Source organism: Oncorhynchus mykiss, chromosome 16 (assembly GCF_057628025.1).
Source record: "Oncorhynchus mykiss isolate SJ-2025 chromosome 16, ASM5762802v1, whole genome shotgun sequence".
Lineage (NCBI taxonomy): Eukaryota > Metazoa > Chordata > Actinopteri > Salmoniformes > Salmonidae > Oncorhynchus > Oncorhynchus mykiss.
The window spans coordinates 38,695,576-38,719,587 of NC_143037.1; the positions used below are offsets into that span (position 1 = coordinate 38,695,576).

At 41.9% G+C, this 24,012-nt stretch overlaps 1 protein-coding gene across 1 annotated transcript in view; it reads left to right on the plus strand.

The window, feature by feature from the left end:
* Window positions 1-24,012, plus strand: part of LOC110491049 (espin) — a 119,140-nt gene that overhangs the window by 47,488 nt on the left and 47,640 nt on the right. The window contains exons 8-9 of the mRNA XM_090201597.1: window positions 504-665; window positions 8,441-8,660. Coding sequence (XP_090057723.1) covers window positions 504-665; window positions 8,441-8,660 — 382 coding nt within the window. The remainder of the gene's footprint in view (window positions 1-503; window positions 666-8,440; window positions 8,661-24,012) is intronic.

The following is a 24,012-nucleotide window of genomic DNA, read 5'->3' on the forward strand; positions in this document are numbered from 1 at the left end:
CTTATTGTCTTTGATCCCAAAGGCTTTTGTGCAATATTAATGGTGATGCTTTAACCCAGAGGCAAAGACGAAACTACTTTTTGTTCCTGGTGCTGTTAAAGCTGCTTCTGCTCTGAATCCTCCAGAGGTGACACAATATATTTTTTACCCTCAAATGTCGACAAAACACAATGTCGTTTTTGTGGAGATCGGTTTCATGTTAGGCGATGAAGACTTATTTTTATTTTGTGAATGTTCTGTGGTCTACGCTTTGCAACTGTTTGCCTAAACATATATCATATAGAACAAAAGACTATCTGATCACGTAAAATATCTTACTCCTACTTTTGAACTAGCGTAGCTTTTATAGCTCAGTCTTCCTTCCACACAGCTACTAAACCCCACATTTGGCCACACTGTCGGTATTTCAAAAGATCCAAATGGCAAGCCAAAAAAAACAACACGCAAACCCAAACATATTTATTTACTCACTGCTCATTGGCCCCTCCCTTGTTTCTACCCAGCAACTGACTCCAGAAGAGAACCAGGATAGGCTGCACCGGGTGGACTCCAACAGAAAGTCTCGAAACTTCAACAAGCAGCCCAGCACGGGGGACTACTACAAAGCCCTGGGTAGCGACACGGTTGACTACCGTGGTGTCCGAACCATGGTGCCTAACAAGGAGGTAAACAGGACCAGACAACCAGGCTTCTCCAACTTCAGTCCTGCAGAGCAAACTGGATGTGCAGGCTTTTGTTCCAGGCCAGCACTATAGACCTGATTAAACTAATTGTTGTCCAGACCTAAGACCATGATTAGTTGATCAACAGGTGTACTGGGCTGGAACACAAGCCTCTCCAGGACCGTAGTGTTTTCACTGTAGAAGAGGGAGACATTTGTTTTGGGGGCTGCAGTAAGGGCTTAAAGGCTGCAATATTGCTATGATTTGAATTAGGTATGCACCGATATGAAATTTTTGGCCGATACCGATATCCAATATTTTCCTTGCCAAAAAAACCCCGATATTGTTATTTTACATTTTTGCGGCCTTTTGAGCATTCTAGTACAGTTCTTTAAAAAAATAAATGTTTTACCCCTTTTTTGCCCCAATTTTGTGGTATCCAATTGGTAGTTAGTCTTGTCTCATCGATGCAACTCCCATACGGACTCAGGAGTGGTGAAGGTTGAGAGCCGTGCATCCTCCAAAACACAACCCAACCAAGCCGCACTGCTTTTTGACACAGCACATCCAACACGCCAACAGCCCACTTAACCCGGAAGCCAGCCACACCAATGTGTCGGAGGAAACACCATACACCTGGCAACGGTGTCAGCGTACACTGCGCCCGGGCCACCACAGGAGTCGCTAGTGCGCAATGGGACAAGGATGTCCCTGTCGGCCAAACCCTCCCCTAACCCGGACGACGCTGGGCCAATTGTGCGCCGCCCCATGGGTCTCCCGGTCCTGGCCGGCTGCAACAGAGCCTAAACTCAAACCCAGAATCTCTAGTGGCACAGCTAGCACTGCGATGCACTCTGCCACTCAGAAGGCCACATTTAAATAGTTAACACACACACATACACACACACACAGCGGTCTAAGACACTGCATGGTGATTTGAACTTACAGCTGCAGGAGGATGACTGCCCGCTGGCACCTGGTCATCTTCCATAACATCATTGATTTTGAAATATATCCATTTCAAAGATGATAGCATGTCAAGACGTTTGTCTGTGACTAGTACATTTTAACCTACTAATAACCTAATTAATTATGGTTGCGTAACTTCCTTGTTGTGTAGTGCAAACTATTTTGTTTGTGCTGGTGTAAAGATCACGGGTCCTCCAACTCGGCACTTCATTACTTGACGTTTACCAAAGTAACCCTATCTCTGGCTGGCCTGAGTTCCTCCTTCGTCTGCGGAGTGTCTTGTCCAAGATACTCCTTTTTGCTCTTCGCCTGGCTGTCAGTGGCAGCTCAACAATCTCAACGTTCTCTCTATCGACCTCAACACCCAATCTATTCACATGCGCAAACACTCACATTGACTCATGCATACACGCTGTCTCTCTCTCCCCGTATGGGAGTTGGCCTCTAATTTTTTTCTTTTTTTTGTCAGAGAAAATGACAATTTTCGTGGTGTTGCTTTGTGCACTAACTTTACTGAACTCTGGAGAAAACGAACATTGCCGCTGGGTGAGGACATCTGACAATGTGCTCTCCCGTCCATTAGACATTTTGTCTGCAGGAACTCGCTCTTTTTCACTCGGTCCACTCGTCCAAGTGCCGATGTATTTGTGGCATGATGTGAACAGTACGAATTTGTGTCACTACCAAGGTCTAATGGTTTTAAATGACTGTTTTGTATTGTCTGGAAACTCACTTGTAGAATTCGCTTGCGGTAGGTCTCTTAAAAAAGAGAAGCCGTGCAAGGTTATTAAACCCAGGTGCCTAGTTATTCTTCTTTTGTTGATATCAGGTAACTTGCAACCTAACCCTGGCCCTGATATGCAATGTCTCCAAACCCCCTCTGATTTTAAATCAAGATCTGGTTTTGGTATTTTTCATTTAAATGTACGCAGCCTGTTGTCAAAAATTGATGGGGTTAGGATTTGGGCTAAATCAACTGATGCTGATGTAATTGTGTTTTCTGAAACCTGGCTCAGCAAGTCTGTTTTTGATAAGGATATTTGTATAAGTGGTTACAATGTTTATCGCACTGATCGAGTTAAGAAAGGTGGGGGTGTGGCTATATATGTAAAATCTAAATTCCAACTAAAGGTGTTTCAAAGTCTGAAACTGTTTGTAAACAGTTGGAATTTCTTGCTTTGAATATTGAGGTTTCAAAGGGCCTCTCTATAACTGTGATTGGCTGTTATAGACCCCCCCCCCTCCCCTCCACCTCTGCTCTCGGTGATGCATTTTCTTCTTTGACGCACCTTATGTCTTAACTTCTTTGAAATCAATCTTCAGTGAAATGATCTTGATTGGTGATCTCAACTGGTGTTGGTTAAAGCCGGTGTCTGATGATTTAAAAATGTTTTGTAATTCTATGAATCTTACCCAGTTGATTAACTCACCCACTTTCCCAAATCTTAAATGCCCAGATCAATCTACCCTGATTTATTTGATATTGACAAATGTTCCAAATAAATATTCTGCGGTTGGTGTTTTTTGTAATGATTTAAGTGACCATTGTGCTGTTGTTGCTGTTAGAAATACTAAGGTTCCTAAAACAAACCCATGTTTTATTCGTAAGAGAAATTTGAAGTGTTTTAATGAGCAGGCTTTCTTTCATGATTTGTTTTATTTTGACTGGAGCAGATTGACCCTGATGTGGAAACTGCCTGGAAATTCTTTCATGATGTTTTTTTCCAAATAGTAAACAAACATGCCCCATTCCACAGGTTCAGAGTTAAAGGGCGGGTTAAACCATGGTTTTCTTCTGAGCTGTCTTGTATTATTCACAACCGTAATCTAGCCTGGGCTAAAGCAAGGAAATCATGTTCTGATGCTGATTGGCTTATTTTTAGGCAGTGACAAAACAAGTGTTATTTTCTTCTCAGGAAGGCCAAGTCTGAATATTTTATGTCTGTTACCACTGATAACCTGAATGACCCTAGAAAGTTTTGGAAGGCTATTAAGTCTATGTCTGGTAACAGTAATGTTAATGAATTACCGTCATGTGTTTTGAAGGACTCTGTTGCTATATATGACAAAACTGAAATGCTGAATTGTTTCAATGAGCACTTTGTATCATCTGGTAGGCTGTTTGATTCAGTGTCCTCTGTCTCTGTACAACCCTGTGTGGATGAACCAGTGAGAGCTAGTCAAACGTTTAGCTTTTTGCCATTCTCAGTGCAGGTGGTACATGAAGCCCTGAAATCCTTAGATCAGATAAAGCCTGCAGGTCCTGATCTTTTGGATCCCTGCTTTTTAAATCTGGCAGCTGATTTCATAGCTAAACCACTTACATATCTGTTCAATCTAACCCTGGAATGTAATGAAATTCCAAAGATCTGGAAATCAGCATTTGTCCTAACACTTTTAAAAGGGGGAGATCCAACTCTTTTAAATAATTATAGGCCAATCTCAAAGCTGTCACCCCTGGTGAAAATACTTGAAACTCTTGTAAGTTAACAGCTAAAATAGTTTTTATTTACTAACTCTATTTTATCAATGTACCAATCGGGCTTCAGGAAGAAGCATAGCACAATTACAGCAGCCATGAAGGTTTTAAATTATATCACTGAAGCCATTGACAAAAAACAGCACTGTGTCTCACTTTTTATTGATTTCTCTAAGGCTTTTGATACAGTTGATCATGTTATACTAAGGCAGAGATTGTCGAGTGTAGGTCTTTCAGAGCATGCAGTTGCATGGTTTACCTAACTATCTGTCTGATAGAACTCAGTGCACTCAATTTGATGGGCTTATGTCTGTTAAATTGTCTGTCTTGAATGGTGTTCCCCAAGGCTCTGTACTTGGTCTTCTCTTATTCACTATTTATATAAATTATTTAGACAAAAATGTCCAAAATGCACAACTTCATTTTTATGCTGATGATACTGTTATTTACTGTTGTGCCTTGTCTCTTAGAAAAGCTTTCCAGAACATGCAAACTGCTTTTTATACTGTTCAACATACCTTGTGTCAATTGAAGCTTATCCTCAATACTGACACAACTAAACTAATGGTGTTTTCTAATGCAAGAAATAGACCTCTGAACCTTTCACCTATTACTACCTGTCAGGGCAAGGAGATTGAGGTTGTAACCTCATATCTTGGAATTTGAATTGATTGATGGCCTCTCTTTTAAATTGCATATTCAACAACTTACAAAAAAATAGAAGCTGAAATTGGGATTTTATTTTAGGAATAAGGCCTGTTTTTCTTTGGAAGCCAGAAAGAGGCTAGTAAATCAGCTACATTTATGCCTTTACTAGACTATGGGGATATTATATATGAATGCTTCCGCTCAGTTTTTGAGATCAATTGATACTCTTTACCATGGCACTTTGAGATTTATTTTAAACTGCAAAACCCTTACGCACCACTGCACTTTCTATACCAGGGTTGGCTGGCCTTCTCTAGTCACTCCTAAGCTCAGGCACTGGTATACTTTTATTTACAAAGCCATTTTGGGTTTACTACCTTTTTAATTTGGGCATTTTTATTGTTCAGAAATGTGGTGGGTACTCTCTTCGTTCGCTGGACTTTATCCTGCTAACTGTTCCAAATGTCCAAACTGAATTTGGTAAAAGGGCTTTCATGTACTCTGCACCATCGTCTTGGAACACCTTACAAAATACTTTTAAACTGGAAGAACTTGTCCCGATTGGTGTTTTTAAGTCACTGATGAAGGATTTTGAGGCTGTTTCCCTGACCTGTCAATGTTTTTAATTTGCTGTTTTATTCTCTTGTGAATTCAATGGTTTTTACTAGATTACTTGTAGTTTTTCATGTTGTCTGTCTGTAATGTTTTTGTAATGACTTGGTGCTACCTATCTTGGCCAGTGCCCTTCCTGGTTAAAATTATAATTTATTTAACCTTTATTATCTCAATGCAACAGGCATCACTACAGTCCCTGGTTCGAATCCAGGCTGTTTCACATCCGGACGTGATTGGGAGTCCCCAGCGGCGCACAATTGGCCCAGCGTCGTACGGGTTTGGCAGAGGGTAGGCCGTCATTGTAAATAAGAATTTGTTCATAACTGATTTGCCTAGTTAAATAAAGGTTACACACACCACACTGACCAAAAGGTTATTTTGTTTGCATTTAGGTATGTCCCCATTACCAGTGAAACATAATCAAAACCTATTTCTTTCACTTACTTGCTGTGCTGTTTCATTGTTCAGTCCTTTTATTCTCAACCAGGATTTCATCATACATGTCAAGTAGTGAAGTTTAAGCTCTGTCTGTCCGTGGCCTCTCTTCCTCTGTGCGCACTGTCACTGTGTCCGTTTCCATCTTGTCCAGCTGTCTATGTAACACTTCACGTTAACCCTGTTTCTTGCCCGCATCGAATTAGCGGTCCTTGTGCCAAGCATTGAGCATGGTGGCGACAGTAAAGAGGCTCAGAGAACACCACTGAATCCCTTGTTCACAGCCTTGTGTACTTTTGTAGGTTTTACCCCCACGGCCTGTGGGCAGTTTTGTTGAGCAGGCGTGTCAATGCCATGACAGAGGGTACCACGTCTGCTGCAGATGCAGTTGATGAGCTTATTTCTCCAGTCAGTTGTTCAAATGGCGCTAGAAGTGTGTTCATGTTTCAAACATGTTCTCAAATGCCATTGAAATGGCAGCAGCGGTATGAGAACCAGCACATTCTTGAGCATGCAATACAATCTTCCTCAGTACGAAATCCTTGTCGACCCACTGTGCTGTCAGACTCAGCATGCTGATGGGGCTGACATCGCTGGTCCAAATGTCATCGTGACGCCCATAGCAAGTAGCATAATGAATTCCATTATCGTGGCGTTAATGGATTTCACCTTTGCGTTTTCTCGCTCAACTCTTTCAAATGACTGCTCAACTTGAACTTGTTTAGTTGTTGGAAGTGTGCGCTTAGTATTTTTCTGCTTTTGTTCTGTGTAGCGCTGTATTTTTCGTGGCGTCATTACGTCATCTACTTACATTATATCAGCTTTGACATCGGCGTTAAACTAGACATTGGGTCGATGTGTTGGATTTTTTGATAATTCCGATATGCTCACCGATATATCGTGCATCCCTAGTTTGAATTGTTCCCTGGCATTTAATGGATGCCTTCGTGTCACTGATAGGCCAGGGGTATAATTTAGTCTCTGATTTGAAAAGGCAAGGAGGACAACTAGTGTACACTTTGGCCATCAAGGACTGGAGTTGTGCACCTGGGGCTATGTGTGACTACGTAGGGCGAGACAGAGTTAGGTGTATTTTGTCTGTGGCCATCGTGTTTCGTTAGCCTTGGGCCACCACCATAGAAATAGAATTGTTATAGAAAGTCATGTTATTTCTATGGTCACCACAGACAGCAGTGTTTGCCTGTGTCTCACTCTGTGTACCCCTGTTTACCATCTGTTGCCTACTCACTAACTGTGCAAAGTCACCTGCAGAACACAGACCCAAAGAAACGAAGTACAATTCCATATCATACAAAGTGAAGCTAACCAGGACTGACTGTGCTGACTGCACTACCAGGGAAAATAAATGCTTTAAATGCAGACTTGAATTTGTATAAACCTGTGCTTTATCTTTTTAAAGGTAATGTCTTGTTTCAGGTCTAATCTATGTTGGCTTTATGGTTTTGTTGTACTCACTAAACCTAAAGAATATTGTCTCAAATAAAATAAGCTAAATGTCAATTTTTGCGGTCAACACAGAAGAAACAATTGAGCAGACAAATAGTTCTACAGACACGGATCAATCAGGTCTTGCACGCACAGTCAACAGGCCCCCCAGGGAGCGGCCCAAAATCTCATGGGTATCAGTTTGGTGTAATCTACATTGAGCCAATTAGGACCTCCGTGGGGCTTCCTAACCCCTACGCGTCCCCAAGGACAGGACAGATGGTGCCCCACGTCGCCCCCGGCTAATCATTATCGGCAGCTGGGGCCCGGCACGTGCTGGAGAGCGACCCCCGTGAGACCCCCCCCCCCTCTGGATGACCCCATCCCCTCATTATAGGGGAAGAGGGGCATAATAACAGGCACGCGTGTAAAAAGAGGAGGAGGAAGGGGGTTAAATGGCACGGTCCATTAACTCTGCAACAGCTGTGTTAGTGTCACTGTCAAGCTGTAGTGGGGGGTGGTGCGGAGGGGTGGGGGGTTATTACTCACAGCAACAGATGCCCCCCACACCCCAGAAGGACACTAGATTAACTCAATTATTATTCCCACTGGGTGTAATGTCTTTGTGTAGATTTAAGACAGCAAATGTTTAATTGAGCCGTCATTTCAGAGTCAACTATAGTACCATACATCTGTCACAGTATTACTCCCCCTCTCCTCCCACTATAATAATGTTATTGGACCAGCAAAGCACAGCTACTGTGGACTGTCTTAGCAGGTATTTCTGCGAAGACAGGAGTGATATGGTTCATTGGCTCCTACCATTATGACAACTTCCTCTCAGCTGTCAAGGAATGAGATCACAATAAGATCCGGATGGGTGATGTTTTGACTGTGCAAAAATGGGGAGATGTTATCAAAAGTCACAATTTTAGTTGCATTTATTCTTTTCACAATGTCCATGGCAAGGGATTGATTTGGGTTTAAAGATAACTGTACCGTGTAGGCAATTCAATGGAAAAATGTGCTTTCGATCAAGTATTTGAAACCTCTGCATTTTAACTCTGTCAAAATGGTGCCCTTTATATTTAAGATGGACAGGCAACCCTTATCATTTTCCTCATGTTATATGTTTTGGCTGGTGGGATATGAACTAACCATTTTCTATTCTTTATGATCCAATCAGGGTTCTCTGTTATTGGAGGAGTCAGCTGACAGCCCCGGCCCCAGCCCACAGAACAGCACCACCGAAGAGTTGCCCCTCCCTCCTCCCCTGCCCCCACTCCCCATCAGCAATCCCACCCCGGCACCCCCTCCTCCCCCGCCATTGCCCTCAGAAATGCCCACCTTCCAGTACAGCCCTTCCTCAAGCACCAACCAGCGACGCCCCTCGTCCTCTTCAGGAAGTGAGTCATCACTCCTGCGATCTTTCGATTTTTCTTTTTCTTATTTTTTCTTTCCTCGTTTTCACTTTCTCTCTATTTTTTACTACCCCTTCCTTTCTTTCTGGCATTGTGCTTCTTCTCTCCTCTTGTAACTGCAGTCCATTCTGAACATGTTATTTTTCATGTTACATTTACTAGTTTCACAGATGGCAAAACCAGTGTCAACAGACTCCTTCTCCACTACCCCTGATGGTGCACTAATTCCTGGAAAGCTGAGTTGCGGCAGGCGCAAAACTAGAACAATGTTATCTCATTCTGTAGCCCGAGAGATGAGTCTGGCTTTACCGTCCCAGATAACTGATTACAAATGTATGCCCTCGCTCAGGGCTATCATTACCTTGAGAACCGGTTTAGTGTTCAGCAATTTCCTTAATTTCCCCCTCTCTCTCTCTTGACTGACTGGCACTACCTGACATGGTTGCACTTTGCCCTGTCTGCTCCTCTGTTCTAGTTACAAAAAATCGTGGTTGTTTTCTATGGTTGGGGGAAATGTGATTTTAGCAATATGTTCAATTGTTCCATTCCAGAGCATTGGGGCGTTGCGTCAGCACTATGATGTCAGCCGCTCTATAGTCAAAACCATAGAGATAAAACGTTCTCATATTTGATTTGTCCTGTTGAATTTGACACTCATCTGTCTTCTATTACGGTTGTCTACTAACAAGCTCTCTTTTTCCTCCTTCAATTGTGTCAATGGTCCTATCCCTCTGTCCTCTCCTCTCCTGCCCTCCGGAACACCTGCTGTCTGTCCCCTTCTCCCTCTCCTCCTCTTCTCTCTCTCTAAAGGTGTGGAGTTTCTGTCCCTCTCTCCTCAGCCTGAAGGCGGCCCACTTAGGGTGATAAAGAGTAAGTACTAGTGGCTTCAATTCAACTTTATTTATCCCCTCATGGGCAATTAAGGTGCGTCTCAAATCAACATCCTTGTCGTCCCTCTGGGCAGAAGACTTCTCTTTTAACCCATACAAACCATTTCCTTTATTTTCTTCCTCTCCTTTCTTTCACATCCACCTGCCATGGTGCTTCTCTCACCGTCTGCCTGCTAGAGACTGTTTGTCATTGGCGACACAGTCGATTAGGCAGAAAACTACAAAACAAATAAGTGGTCAGCGGCTGTACCCTGGTTGGTTGATGCATGTAATAAATGGGCAATACATGGGTTATAAAGAGGTAATAAGAGTGAATTAAAGCTGTAATTATAGATGGGTGTGGAACAAAGAGACTAGAGAGCTTATTCAAATTAGGTGTGTGCAAAGTTTAGAGCGTCACAGAAAGACATACAATACAGAGCAGACATGATTCTGGTCAATAACATGGCAGAGAAGCATTGAACATACCCTTTCTGCACAACACATTTCTATCTGAATCTTCCGAAGTAGTCCCAATATGCCCAGCAACACACGTTTCCTCCTGGCGAGAGGGAGTTGAAGGGGAATCTCACCCTGGGGAATCTGGACTTGTGGTCATCATGTCTGAGGCATTTCTATTACCGTGAGATGTTTCACACATAATTGCACAGGAGGAAGGCAGGTCAGGGCTTCCCCCGCAGAATGATGCACCCTATGACGGCTTGCGGTGTATTGATGAAGTCCAGCTCTGTGGCATTTTGCGAAGGCTGTTAAACTGTTTGTGGGTTCAGATATGGTTGTCCTTGTTCGATAGAGAGACGTCTTTCAGCGACGTTCCTATCAGCAGATTCATTGTTAAATATACGAGAAGACGTAGTCTTTCAGAGACTGAAAAAAATAACTTGTCTTGGGCGGTGCTTTGTGCTCTGGCCCCTGTCCCTCTGGGCTTTTTCGAAGAGGCGGATACGGATATACAACAATCCTTTGGGCAAAACTGAATGAACTGACCAGATGCAATGGCTTCAAGTGATTCCTCTCATCAACACAAATTCGAAGATGGAGCAACTATTAGCTACATGGTGACATTCAACCATACATGCTTCAACCTGAATATAGCAAAGATGATTTGAATCAAAGGGTTGGATTTAGCAAACATTAGAAGCTCAGCTATGGCCGATGCCAGCATGAGGGCAGATGACATAATCCGATTTCTAGCTAAGTAAAATATTTTTCCTGCAAGCCACCTAGCTAGCTATCTAGCTAACTTTAGTTTATCTACTGAAGCCCATATTGTGTATTGCTGGCTATCTTACTACTGTGTTGTTGTGGGAGGGAAATAAAATAATTTTTCTGTTTATTAACTTCGCTAGCTAGGTAGCTAGCTAACTAAGTTAGCTAAACAACTACCGGTAGCCATAGGTATGACCAAAAATAATGTTTTACAATCTGCAATTTTTTTGTCTCTATTGTTTAACCTATTCTCTTTTTAGTCGTAGATATGGCTAGCTACTAAATAGCAAACTACAACGTTACAACCAGCCATCTAAAACTTGGTTTACTAGCAAACATTAGCACATGACTGGAATTGGCTAACTAGTTAGCCTGAAAAAAAAAAGACGAGAGAGGCCTGTAATTTTCATCAGAGGTACACTTCAACTATGACAGACAAAATGAGGGAAAAAAATCCAGAAAATCACATTGTAGGATTTTTAATGAATTTATTTGCAAATTATGGTGAAAAATAAGTATTTGGTCAATAAGTTGAGTTTTTCTCAATACTTTGTTATATACTCTTTGTTGGCAATGAAAGAGGTCAAACGTTTTCTGTAATTCTTCACAAGGTTTTCACACACTGTTTCCGGTATTTTGGCCCATTCCTCCATGCAGATCTCCTCTAGAGCAGTGATGTTTTGGGGCTGTTGCTGGGCAACACAGACTTTCAACTCCCTCCAAAGATTTTCTATAGGGTTGAGATCTGGAGACTGGCTAGACCACTCCAGGACCTTGAAATGCTTCTTACGAAGCCACTCCATCGTTGCCCGGGCGGGTGTGTTTGGGATCAATGTCATGCTGAAAGACCCAGCCACATTTCATCTTCAATGCCCTTGCTGATGGAAGGAGGTTTTCACTATAAATCTCACGATATATGGCCCCATTCATTCTTTCCTTTACACGGATCAGTCGTCCTGGTCCCTTTGCAGGAAAACAGCCCCAAAGCATGATGTTTCCACGCCCATGCTTCACAGTAGGTATGGTGTTCTTTGGATGCAACTCAGCATTCTTTGTCCTCCAAACATGACGAGTTGAGTTTTTATCAAAAAGTTATATTTTGGTTTCATCTGAACATATGACATTCTCCCAATCTTCTTCTGGATCATCCAAATGCTCTCTAGCAAACTTCAGACGGGCCTGGACATGTACTGGCTTAAGCAGGGGGACACGTCTGGCACTGCAGGATTTGAGTCCCTGGCGGCGTAGTGTGTTACTGATGGTAGGCTTTGTTACTTTGGTCCCAGCTCTCTGCAGGTCATTCACTAGGTCCCCCTGTGTGGTTCTGGGACTTTTGCTCACCGTTCTTGTGATCATTTTGACCCCACGGGGTGAGATCTTGCGTGGAGCCCCAGATCGAGCGAGATTATCAGTGGTTTTGTATGTCTTCCATTTCTTAATAATTGCTCCCACAGTTGATTTCTTCAACCAAGCTGCTTACCTATTGCAGATTCAGTCTTCCCAGCCTTGTGCAGGTCTACAATTTTGTTTCTGGTGTCCTTTGACAGCTCTTTGGTCTTGGCCATAGTGAAGTTTGGAGTGTGACTGTTTGAGGTTGTGGACAGGTGTCTTTTATACTGATAACAAGTTCAAACAGGTGCCATTAATACAGGTAACGAGTGTAGGACAGAGGAGCCTCTTAAAGAAGAAGTTACAGGTCTGTGAGAGCCAGAAATCTTGCTTGTTTGTAGGTGACCAAATACTTATTTTCCACCATAATTTGCAAATAAATTCATAAAAAATCCTACAATGTGATTTTCTGTATTTTTTTTCTAATTTTATCTGTCATAGTTGAAGTGTACCTATGATGAAAATTACAGGCCTCATCTTTTTAAGTGGGAGAACTTGCACAATTGGTGGCTGACTAAATACTTTTTTGCCCCACTGTAGTTCTTGTCAATAGTAGACCTTGGCATGTCTTTTATGTTTTGAGATTCTGCAGAGAGAAGAATGAGGTGGTTGTCATTACTGTTATAGTCTTGTTTTTATATATTTGTGTCCCTTGCCGGTTTCTGTCCCTCAATCTTCTTGTGCTCCATAACCGCAAGGTGTATTCGATCCCTAATGTTTGTGGGCCCAAAATGCCTCCACTTTGGGGTATTTGTCAGCAGATCACTGTGGAATAACTCCAGATAACCTGAGTTTTACAAAAAGAAAAGGTAAAAAGAGAAGAGGGGTAGACTAAATTGATTACATGGTCTGGAAGGTACTGTGTGGTCCTCGGGCTACCTAACCACCTGTAAACACATAACACAAACCATACAAACACTACTGCTTCTTGCTCTGACAGTGCAGTAATATCTAACAAATAATATCTAACAAACTACACAACATATACCCAATACACACAAATCTAAGTAGGAATGAATTAAGACTATATACAGTGCCTTGCGAAAGTATTCGGCCCCCTTGAACTTTGCGACCTTTTGCCACATTTCAGACTTCAAACATAAAGATATAAAACTGTATTTTTTTGTGAAGAATCAACAACAAGTGGGACACAATCATGAAGTGGAACGACATTTATTGGATATTTCAAACTTTTTTAACAAATCAAAAACTGAAAAATTGGGCGTGCAAAATTATTCAGCCCCCTTAAGTTAATACTTTGTAGCGCCACCTTTTGCTGCGATTACAGCTGTAAGTCGCTTGGGGTATGTCTCTATCAGTTTTGCACATCGAGAGACTGAATTTTTTTCCCATTCCTCCTTGCAAAACAGCTCGAGCTCAGTGAGGTTGGATGGAGAGCATTTGTGAACAGCAGTTTTCAGTTCTTTGCACAGATTCTCGATTGGATTCAGGTCTGGACTTTGACTTGGCCATTCTAACACCTGGATATGTTTATTTTTGAACCATTCCATTGTAGATTTTGCTTTATGTTTTGGATCATTGTCTTGTTGGAAGACAAATCTCCGTCCCAGTCTCAGGTCTTTTGCAGACTCCATCAGGTTTTCTTCCAGAATGGTCCTGTATTTGGCTCCATCCATCTTCCCATAAATTTCAACCATCTTCCCTGTCCCTGCTGAGGAAAAGGCCCAAACCATGATGCTGCCACCACCATGTTTGACAGTGGGGATGGTGTGTTCAGGGTGATGAGCTGTGTTGCTTTTACGCCAAACATAACGTTTTGCATTGTTGCCAAAAAGTTCAATTTTGGTTTCATCTGACCAGAGCACCTTCTTCCACATGTTTGGTGTGTCTCCCAGGTGGCTTGTGGCAAACTTTAACCAACACTTTTTATGGATATCTTTAAGAAATGACTTTCTTCTTGCCACTCTTCCATAAAGGCCAGATTTGTGCAATATACGACTGATTGTTGTCCTATGGACAGAGTCTCCCACCTCAGCTGTAGATCTCTGCAGTTCATCCAGAGTGATCATGGGCCTCTTGGCTGCATCTCTGATCAGTCTTCTCCTTGTATGAGCTGAAAGTTTAGAGAGACGGCCAGGTCTTGGTAGATTTGCAGTGGTCTGATACTCCTTCCATTTCAATATTATCGCTTGCACAGTGCTCCTTGGGATGTTTAAAGCTTGGGAAATCTTTTTGTATCCAAATCCGGCTTTAAACTTCTTCACAACAGTATCTCAGACCTGCCTGGTGTGTTCCTTGTTCTTCATGATGCTCTCTGCGCTTTTAACGGACCTCTGAGACTATCACAGTGCAGGTGCATTTATACGGAGACTTGATAATGAATAATTTTGCACGCCCAATTTTTCAGTTTTTGATTTGTTAAAAAAGTTTGAAATATCCAATAAATGTCGTTCCACTTCATGATTGTGTCCCACTTGTTGTTGATTCTTCACAAAAAAATACAGTTTTATATATTTATGTTTGAAGCCTGAAATGTGGCAAAAGGTTGCAAAGTTCAAGGGGGCCGAATACTTTCGCAAGGCACTGTACATATGGACGAGCGATGTCAGAGCGGGACAGACTAATATGCATTAGAATAATATAGAAAAACTGTATATACATATGAGATGAGTAATGCCTAGATATGTAAACATTATTAAGTGACTAATACCGTAGAATAGTATAGAAAACAGTATATACACATGAGATGAGTAATGCAAGATATGTAAACATTACGTGACCAAGATACTGTCACGTAGAAATGTCCTTGTTTTTGAAAGAAAAACACATTTTTTTTGTCCATTTAAAATAACATCAAGTTGATCAGAAATACAGTGTAGGTATTATTAATATTGTAAATTACTATTATAGCTGGAAACGTCTGATTTTTAATTAAATATCTACATAGGCGTACAGAGGCCCATTATCAGCAACCATTACTCCTGTGTTCCAGTGGCACTTTGTGTTAGCTAATCCAAGTTGATCATTTTAAAAGGCTAATTGATCATTAGAAAACCTTTTTGCAATTATGTTAGTACAGCTGAAAACTGTTGTCCTCATTTTAAAGAAGCAATAAAACTGGCCTTCAGACTAGTTGAGTATCTGGAGCGCCAGCATTTGTGGGCTCGATTACAGGATCAAAATGGCCAGAAACAAAGAGCTTTTTTCTGAAACTATTCTTGTTCTGAGAAATGAAGGCAATTCCATGTGAGAAATTGCCAAGAAACTGAAGATCTCGTACAACGCTGTGTACTACTCCCTTCACAGAACAGCACAAACAGGCTCTAACAAGCATAGAAAGAGTGGGAGGCCCCGGTGCACAACTGAGCAAGTATGTTAGTGTCTAGTTTGAGAAACAGACACCTTACAAAACCTCAACTGGCAACTTCATTAAATAATACCCGCAAAACACCAGTCTCAACATCAACAGTGAAGAGGCTACTCCGGGATGCTGGCCTTCTAGGCAGAGTTGCAAAGAAGCCATGTCTCAGACTGGCCAATAAAAGAAAAGATTAAGATGGGAAAAAGAACACAGAGGAACTCTGACTAGTACACAGCATTGTACGAGATCTTCAGTTTCTTGGCAATTTCTCACATGGAATAACCTTCATTTCTCAGAACAAGAATATAGTAATATAGTAATGACTATATGTTGTGGCAGAGCCTGGGTGAAATTCCCCTTTAATGTGGGGGGGTGTCAACGAGACTAAAGACTGTTAAATCACCACCCCCAGATGCAGTCTGCAGCAATAACCCTTAGAAATTAACCCTAAACCTGGTGCCATTGGTCCCCATTGCCGACCCATTGTGATCATATTGCTGTTACATTGTGGTCCCATTACCGTTCCATTGTGGACGGCTATTTACTGAGTAGTGCACCTGTCAGTAGTTATTTCACCTACTTATTGCCTTTCTGGCAAACGTCCTATGTCCACACCCTCAGCCTAAACACAACCATGCACATAGTGTTCGCACACACACACCAATCCACACCCGTCGTTCTTGCCTCTAGAGAAAATACCACACCATGCAAACCTAAGCCTGTCTGCATTTGTGAACTGCTAAAGTTTGTGCTCCTCAATGAAGATTTACTAGGACCAATTAGAAGAAAGTAGGCCCAGAGTAATACCATCAGTTGTCAGGGGTTTCTATTTTATGGATATTTTGTCTATGGTCTTTGAGGATTTATATGTAAATATATGTATGAAACATAGTTAATCAGTCCAATTTAAAGAAATTTGGTGAATGTGACGTGTAACTTTTAGTTTTTGAATGGATGATGGTCCGGGATGGTGTCTAAGAGCTGAAAGGTGCCTGCTTCTTGATCTCGCCTTATATCAATGGTCAGACTGGCTCTGTGCGCCTGCGCCGGGGTAGGCGGGTGGTCAGGTTGCTCATTAGCTTGACTGACTGAGATCACTCTCTCCCTCCCACTAATCCACCCTCAGAGCCTCTTTGAGCATGTGGTGTTGCTGGACCAGGCAGGGTAAGGCAAACGGGAGAAGGGGAAGGGGGGGGTGAGGCTGGATCTTAAATCCAGGCCCAGTTTGGCAAGCCGCTCGCTGTCAGCGCCAATTACCACTGATTCCTTTATATTTCTCCCTGGTCTTTTATAGATGGCTGCTCTCTTTTCTCTGAGGATAGAGATGGAGAGAGCGCAGGAGGGCGAGAGAGCGAGGGGGAGGAGAGGGAGTAAGAAGGGGTGGGTGATTGCATGAAGCTTTGCCCCGGTTGCTCAGTCAGCCTGTTGCCGTTGCCTCCTGTTTCTGTTGCCTCGCAGCAGTCTTGTTTTTGCCTCAGTCGGGTAGGAATGAATGAATGGTCTAAAGTGAACTGGGTCGTCAAATTCAAAGGAGTTCCATACATAAATGCAGGTAATGTATCTATCCTACTGTTTTATTTATTTGTGTCAAGACTTATGCTTTGTCTGTCATTGGGATATTAAAGATTTGACCTTTTGGTGTCTTAGAAAAGGTATGATGAGTCTGTAGTTATTTGCTCGTGTTCATTTTATCATACAGGTAAGAGTTGCACCTGCTGATTGAGCTGTCAGTCTGAGGCATTTAGCAGGTGATTTTGTTGTGAGGGTTCAGGCAGCCCTGTTGAATGTACCTTTTTTTAATTGTTAATGTTATTTGAATACGTTTGTGGTATCTGATCAAATTGAGTTGTTTGCGCTTCATTTCTTTACATTGACTTTACGAAGTGCATTTTCCATTTTTATAAATCACTTTAGTTGTTCAATATGGCAGGCATTGCATAAGTATCTTTCCCAGGTAACATAACAATTGTTTTATAACTGTTATTGTGGTAATAGACATTGTCACCTGTTGGCATCGCAGGTTGTGTAGCCTATTCATTACTTTACCAGATGGAAACCCCCTGTAGTTTCTCTACTGTCCTTTACACTGTTACAATTTCCAAACAAAGTGCTTTTGTTCCCGGATTTAACAATAAAGACCACAATTATTAGCAGACCCTATTTTAGGGCACTGTTCTGTTGTAAGGGGATTAGGGCTCGTGGCAGCCTTTTGTTTTAACTAAGATTCCACTTTTATGTCTGAATCTTAGTTTTACACAATGAGCTGTGCCGGAGCATCCCCAACCTGTGCATTTTGATTGTGTTCCGAATTGGTAATGTGAAATAATTTGCTGCCCCTTTCTCTCAATAGCAGCAAATTGGCAGTGTGTAAATCTTATCTCTCCATTGGTTCTAGAGTGGTGCAAAGTCCTGTTTTTTCCCTTGATGCTGCACTCACAGATTATTTGCAGATTTGCTGAAATATATAATTCGGTGCACATGACCCATCTGCCCAAAATTGTTTTGTTTTAGTTTCTAAACCATATGGCGATTAGTTAAATGGAAAGTGGAGGCCCCACTATAGTCCTTTCACGAGAGTGTCATTTTACTACAAGTGCAGCCAGGCAGGTACTCTAAAAAGACAATAAAACCGGCATCAAAAGATTCCTCTCTGCACTCGTCTCCCCTTTTGCGTTTCACACATGCCTTACGTCAGTATTATCTGCTGACGAAGAGAAAATATTCAACAGCCAGGTGTCTACCAGTGTCAGGGTCCTTCATTTCAGGGTTCTTAATTTAGAGTATTCTGAACATTAGACCTATCAGGAAGTTGGTGTTCCTATCTCTACCAGTGTAAGAGCAGTGGGCTTCTAAGAATTGCAAAGAGCCTGTGGTATTAGTGGAATGAGGGAGTAGTCTTCAATCTACTATATGTAAATAAACCTTAACCCAACAGTAATTGTAATTTATATACTTAAAAAGGTATGATAATTATTTTGCCACAAGCAGGACTGAAACCCTGGTATATAGAGGTGGAAGCCATTGTCATTACCATTAAGCCACAGAGCCACAGAGAGTGTTGGCAGTCTTAAATGGTGGATTTAGAGAGCAACAGGCGAAATGGTGTGTTTTTACATTGTGTCACAGTGAAAACGTAGTTGAATATTTCTGGCTTGCTAGTTACCTTGCTAGCTACATTTCCAGATTAGATTGAAGGATGGCATGCTAGCAAGTTAGTCTATATTTGTTAACACAGTGCTAGCTAGCTAGAGAAATAAGAATGTCGTTGTGTGGTCAGTAGCCGAGTTAGGGTCAGTAGTTGTGTGGTTGTGGTCATTAGTTATGGTCAGTGGTTGTGTTGCGGGTTCTTTGGGCCCTATAGTATGGACTTGTTCAGTAGTTGTGTGGTTGTGGTCAGTAGTTATGGTCAGTAGTTGTGTGGTTGTGGTCAGTACTTGTGTGGTTGTGTTGCAGGTTCTTTGGGCCCTATAGTATGGACTTGTTCAGTGGTTGTGGTCAGTAGTTATGGTCAGTAGTTGTGTGGTTGTGGTCAGTACTTGTGTGGTTGTGTTGCAGGTTCTTTGGGCCATATAGTATGGACTTGTTCAGTGGGTGTGGTCAGTAGTTATGGTCAGTAGTTCTGTGGTTGTGGTCAGTACTTGTGTGGTTGTGTTGCAGGTTCTTTGGGCCCTATAGTATGGACTTGTTCAGTGGGTGTTGTCAGTAGTTGTGTGGTTGTGGTCAGTACTTGTGTGGTTGTGTTGCAGGTTCTTTGGGCCCTATAGTATGGACTTGTTCAGTAGTTGTGGTCAGTAGTTGTGTGGTTGTGGTCAGTAGTTGTGTGGTTGTGGTCAGTAGATGTGGAAGTCATTAACATTAAGCCACAGAAACTTGAGTGTTGGCAGTCTAAAATGGTGGATTTAGACAGCACCGGGCGAAATTGTGCGTTTTTACATTGTCCCACAGTGAAAATGTAGTTGGTATTCCCGTCAGTAATAACAATAATTATATTGATAACTAGAAAAGGTAGTCTCAGCTGCCTGAAAGTGTTGTTGTTGTTATTATTATTATTATTATTATTGTTAGTGGAAGAAGTTTGCAGGTGAAAAGTCTCTGTGCCCTTGAGCAACGCATTTAATCATCATCAATTGCTTCTCTAAGTCACTCTGGTTGAAACCAAAATTAGCATTTTGCTATTAATTTTGTGTGCTTTTTACCCCTTTTTTCTCCACAATTTCGTGATATCCAATTGGTTGTTAGTCTTCTCCCATCGCTGCAACTCCCGTACGGACTCGGGAAAGGCAAATGTTGAGAGCCATGCATCTTTCAAAACACGACCCTGCCAAGCCGCACAGCTTTTTGACATACTGCTCACTACCCGGAAGCCAGCCACACCAATGTGTCGGAGGAAACAACTGGCGACACGAGTCAGCGTGTATGCACCCAGCCCGCAACAAGGAGTCGCTAGAGCGCAATGGGACAGTCATTTTTGTAATTTCTTAGAAGAATTACTCTTGCTGAATAATATTTTTTGCAATGGATTAGGAAGTGCACTGTTTTTTTGTCTACCTTTTCAATAGCCAATTGGTGGTCACTAAGCCTGTATTTGGTCAGGATCTGTCTCTGTTTTGTATCTCTGACAGAGTAGAGATATTCTGCCAATTTGTATGATCTTTTTAGAGCCAAATAGCACATTTTGTGTTTTTGTTTCATTTTCCCAATTTAAAATAGGAAGTTTTAATTTCTGTAATAATCTAATTAATGTTCCTGTGTGTTTGATTGTTTAGTGTTTTTAACAACTGACATAGGGGACTCTTTTCAAGGTTCAGCTCTTGGCTTTCCAGTGCTTTGAATTGAAGGGATGTTTTGGGGTTTCATTTTAAATAGTGCCAAAATGTTAGTGTCCTTTTCTTTATATTATCAATTAGAGCAAATATTCCGTCTTCCGCTCTGCACGCATTATTTGGTACTTTCTCTATTGTTTTCTTTCCCTCCCAATGCTTATAATCATAATTGCAGGTTGATCCCTAAACCTCACTTCAATATAGTGAAATTGGTAAAATGACACAATTGAGTATTTTGCACCAGATTTAGATTGGAATATTTATTTTGGAGAATTGTATTTTTATGGAATAAAATGTTTTGCCAGACGAGGCACCGATTTTTAGTCCCCGATAGTTGTAGATTGGTCCAACATCGGTAGTTTGTTGATGTAGACGTTGAACAGGGTTGGACTGCACGGCTGTCTTACCCACACCCCTGGCCCCTCTTGTGCAAAAAAATCTGTTCTCTTATAGTTTAATGCAACATTTGTTATTCACATAAATGGATTTAATGACGTCGTGTAGTCTACCTCCAATGATGCTTTATAGGGTTTTGTAATCAGACCTTCCTCACAAAACATAACGCTCTAAGCAACAAAAATGGTCTTTCTACCCAAACACAGAACATTCACATGCTAATAAACCAGCATGTTCATCAGAACAACAGAGGGAAAGTATTTGCACGTTTTGTTGATTTTAAGAATGCTTTTGATTCATGCCAAATGGAATCAAAAGCATTCTTAAAATCAACAAAACGTGCAAATACTTTCCCTCTGTTGTTCATGCCAAATGGAATCAAAAGCATTCTTAAAATGCAATTTGCTTTTACCTCATATGACTTCCATGATATTGATCAAATGAAGCCTGGTTTGTTCTAAGGTAACTTTAATACGGTAGCTAGTGTAAGCCTAAGAGCGCCTTTCAGCTAAACCAGGGCTCTCCAACCCTGTTCCTGGAGAGCTACCCTCCTGTAGTTTTTCACTCCAACCCCAGTTGTAACTAACCTGATTCAGATTATCAACCAGCTAATTATTAGAATCTGGTGCGCTAGATTAGGGTTGGCTCAAAAGCCTACAGGACGGTAGCTCTTCAGGAACAGGGTTGGTGTGCCCTGAGTTAAACATCAGCATTTACGTAGCTACAGTCAGCACATTTATGTGAGGATGCAGAAATTATTTTGTTTACCAAGTTGTGTAGCCTAATTTATGCAGTAATATGAATGACAATATGATAACTTACTGAACATTTATATTCGTATGGGGGGGGTAACTTTATCGATTTGCTAACGTTACTTGATCATGAAGCATGTTTGTTCATTAGCTTTCTTAGTTAGCTAGCTAGCAGGAGTTAGCTGTGGATTGTCAGCTAATTTAATGTGTATGGACCGGAAAATTAACCCTTTGTCTGCACATGCTTGTGGATTGTCTGCATTAATCAAGAGTGTAATATGGTTTGGTTGCATTATTGCATTTTGGAATACGTTTTAGAATAAAAGTTGCTTGGGTTGTTAAATAGTTTGTACTTACTGGCTTGTGGCTACTGGGATATTTACGGTCAACTTGAACTGCGGACCAAGAATGTCAGGTTGCCACGAAAGGTAAGGAGAGGATGTCATGTGAATTGAAAAGTAGACATCTGTTTAGTCACTCCACTCCTCAGACTCTCCATCTCTCGTAGAGGGAATAGGGCCGAAGACATCCTACAGCTCGGGAGTACTGTGTTTAAGCATTTCATTCCTGATGCTATCAGGGCCACATGCCTTTCCAGCTTCAAGGGGCTTTTTTGACGACACAAACTAGGTCCAGGAGAGATACTTATGTAGTGTAAAGAGATGCTTCGAAAACAACAGGTGTAGACTAACAGTGAAATGCTTACATACGGGCCCTTCCCAGCAATGCAGAGAGAATAAAAATAAAATAATAGATAACACAAAGAATAAATACACAATGATAATGTGGCTATATACTGTACACCGGGGAACCAGTACTGATTCGATGTGCAGGGGTATGAGGTAATTGAGATAGATATGTACAGATAGGTACGGGTAAGGTGATGATAATGATAAAAAGCAGCCGCATATGTGACGAGTCAGAAAGGTTAGTGCAGATAGTCCAGGTAGCTATTTGGTTAACTATTTAGCAGTCTTGTGGCTTGGTGGTAGAAGCTGTTCAGCGTCCTGTTGGTACCAGACTTGGTGCTTGCCATGCGGTAGCAGAGAGAACAGTTTGGATTGGGTGGCTGGAGTCTTTGACAATTTTTAGGGCCTTCTTCTGACACCACCTGGTATAGAGCTCCTGGATAGCAGGGAGCTTGGTCCCAGTGATGTACTGGGCCATATGCAGTACCCTCTGTAGCACCTTGCGATTGGATGCCAAGCAGTTGCCATACCAAGCGGTGACGCAGCCTGCTATCAATGGTGCAGCTGTAGACAATTTTGAGGATCTGAGGGCCCATACTAAATCTTTTCAGCCTCCTTAGGGGGAAGAGGCGTTGTCTTGCCTTCTTCATGAGTGTGTTGGTGTGTGTGGACCATGTTAATTCCTTAGTGATGTCGACACAGAGAAACTTGATGCTCTCGACCCGTTCCACTACAGCCCTGGATGGGGGTGTGCTCGGCCTTCCATATCCTGCAGTCCATGATCAGCTCCTTTGTCTTGCTGACATTGAGGGAAAGATTCTTGTCCTGGCATCACATTGCCAGGTCACTGACCTCCTCTCTATAGGCTGTCTCGTCATCAGTGATCAGGCCTTCCACCATTGTGACATCAGCAAGCTTAATGATGATGTTGGAGACGTGTGAGGCCACGCAGTCATGGGTGAACAGGGAGTACAGGAGGGGACGAAGCACGCACCCGAGGGTCTCCCGTGTTGAAGATCAGTGTGGCCACTTGAGGGAGGCCGTCAGGAAGTCCAGGATCCAGTTGCAGAGGCATGTGTTCAGTCCCAGGGTCCTGAGCTTAGTGATGAGCTTGGAGGGCACTATGGTGTTGAGTACTGAGCTGTAGTGAATGAACACCATTCTCACATACATAAATATAGTGCCTTCAGAAAGTATTCACAACCCTTGACTTTTTCACATTTTGTTGTTACAGCCTGAATTGGGGCGGCAGGTAGCCTAGTGGTTAGACTGTTGGGCCAGTAACCGAAAGGTTGCTAGATTGAATTCCCGAGTTGACAAAGTAAAAATCTGCCCCTGTCATTCTGCCCCTGAACAAGGAGATTAACCCACTGTTCCTAGGCCATCATTGTAAATAAGAATTTGTTCTTAACTGACTTGCCTAGTAAAATAAAGTTTAAATAAAAAATGAAATTGAAAATGTATTCAATTGCAATTTTTAAAAAATGTTGTCACTGGTTTACACACTACCACAATGTCAGTGTAATTTTTACATATTAATATAAAACATTAGGCTAGCTAACATTAGGCTCTAACTAGAAAAGCAAACGGCTCTGGGAAACCTATAACAACGTCAGCTAGGCAGCCAGCTAATGTTAGCTAACAGTACACTAGCTTGAAATGAAACCGCTTTGTCAAATTTAGAAACGTGTAATATCTGAAAATGTAGTTAGACTATCTTACCTGTTTACATCAACATGCATCATGGACGCGTTGCCCTGTCAGGAATCCCATTCTACGGTTGCCCTTAGTTTGAAGATGTAATCCGGAGACAGGTGTTTTCTCCATCTCTTTAACTCTCATACTCTAATTCCACTGATTTCAAAAA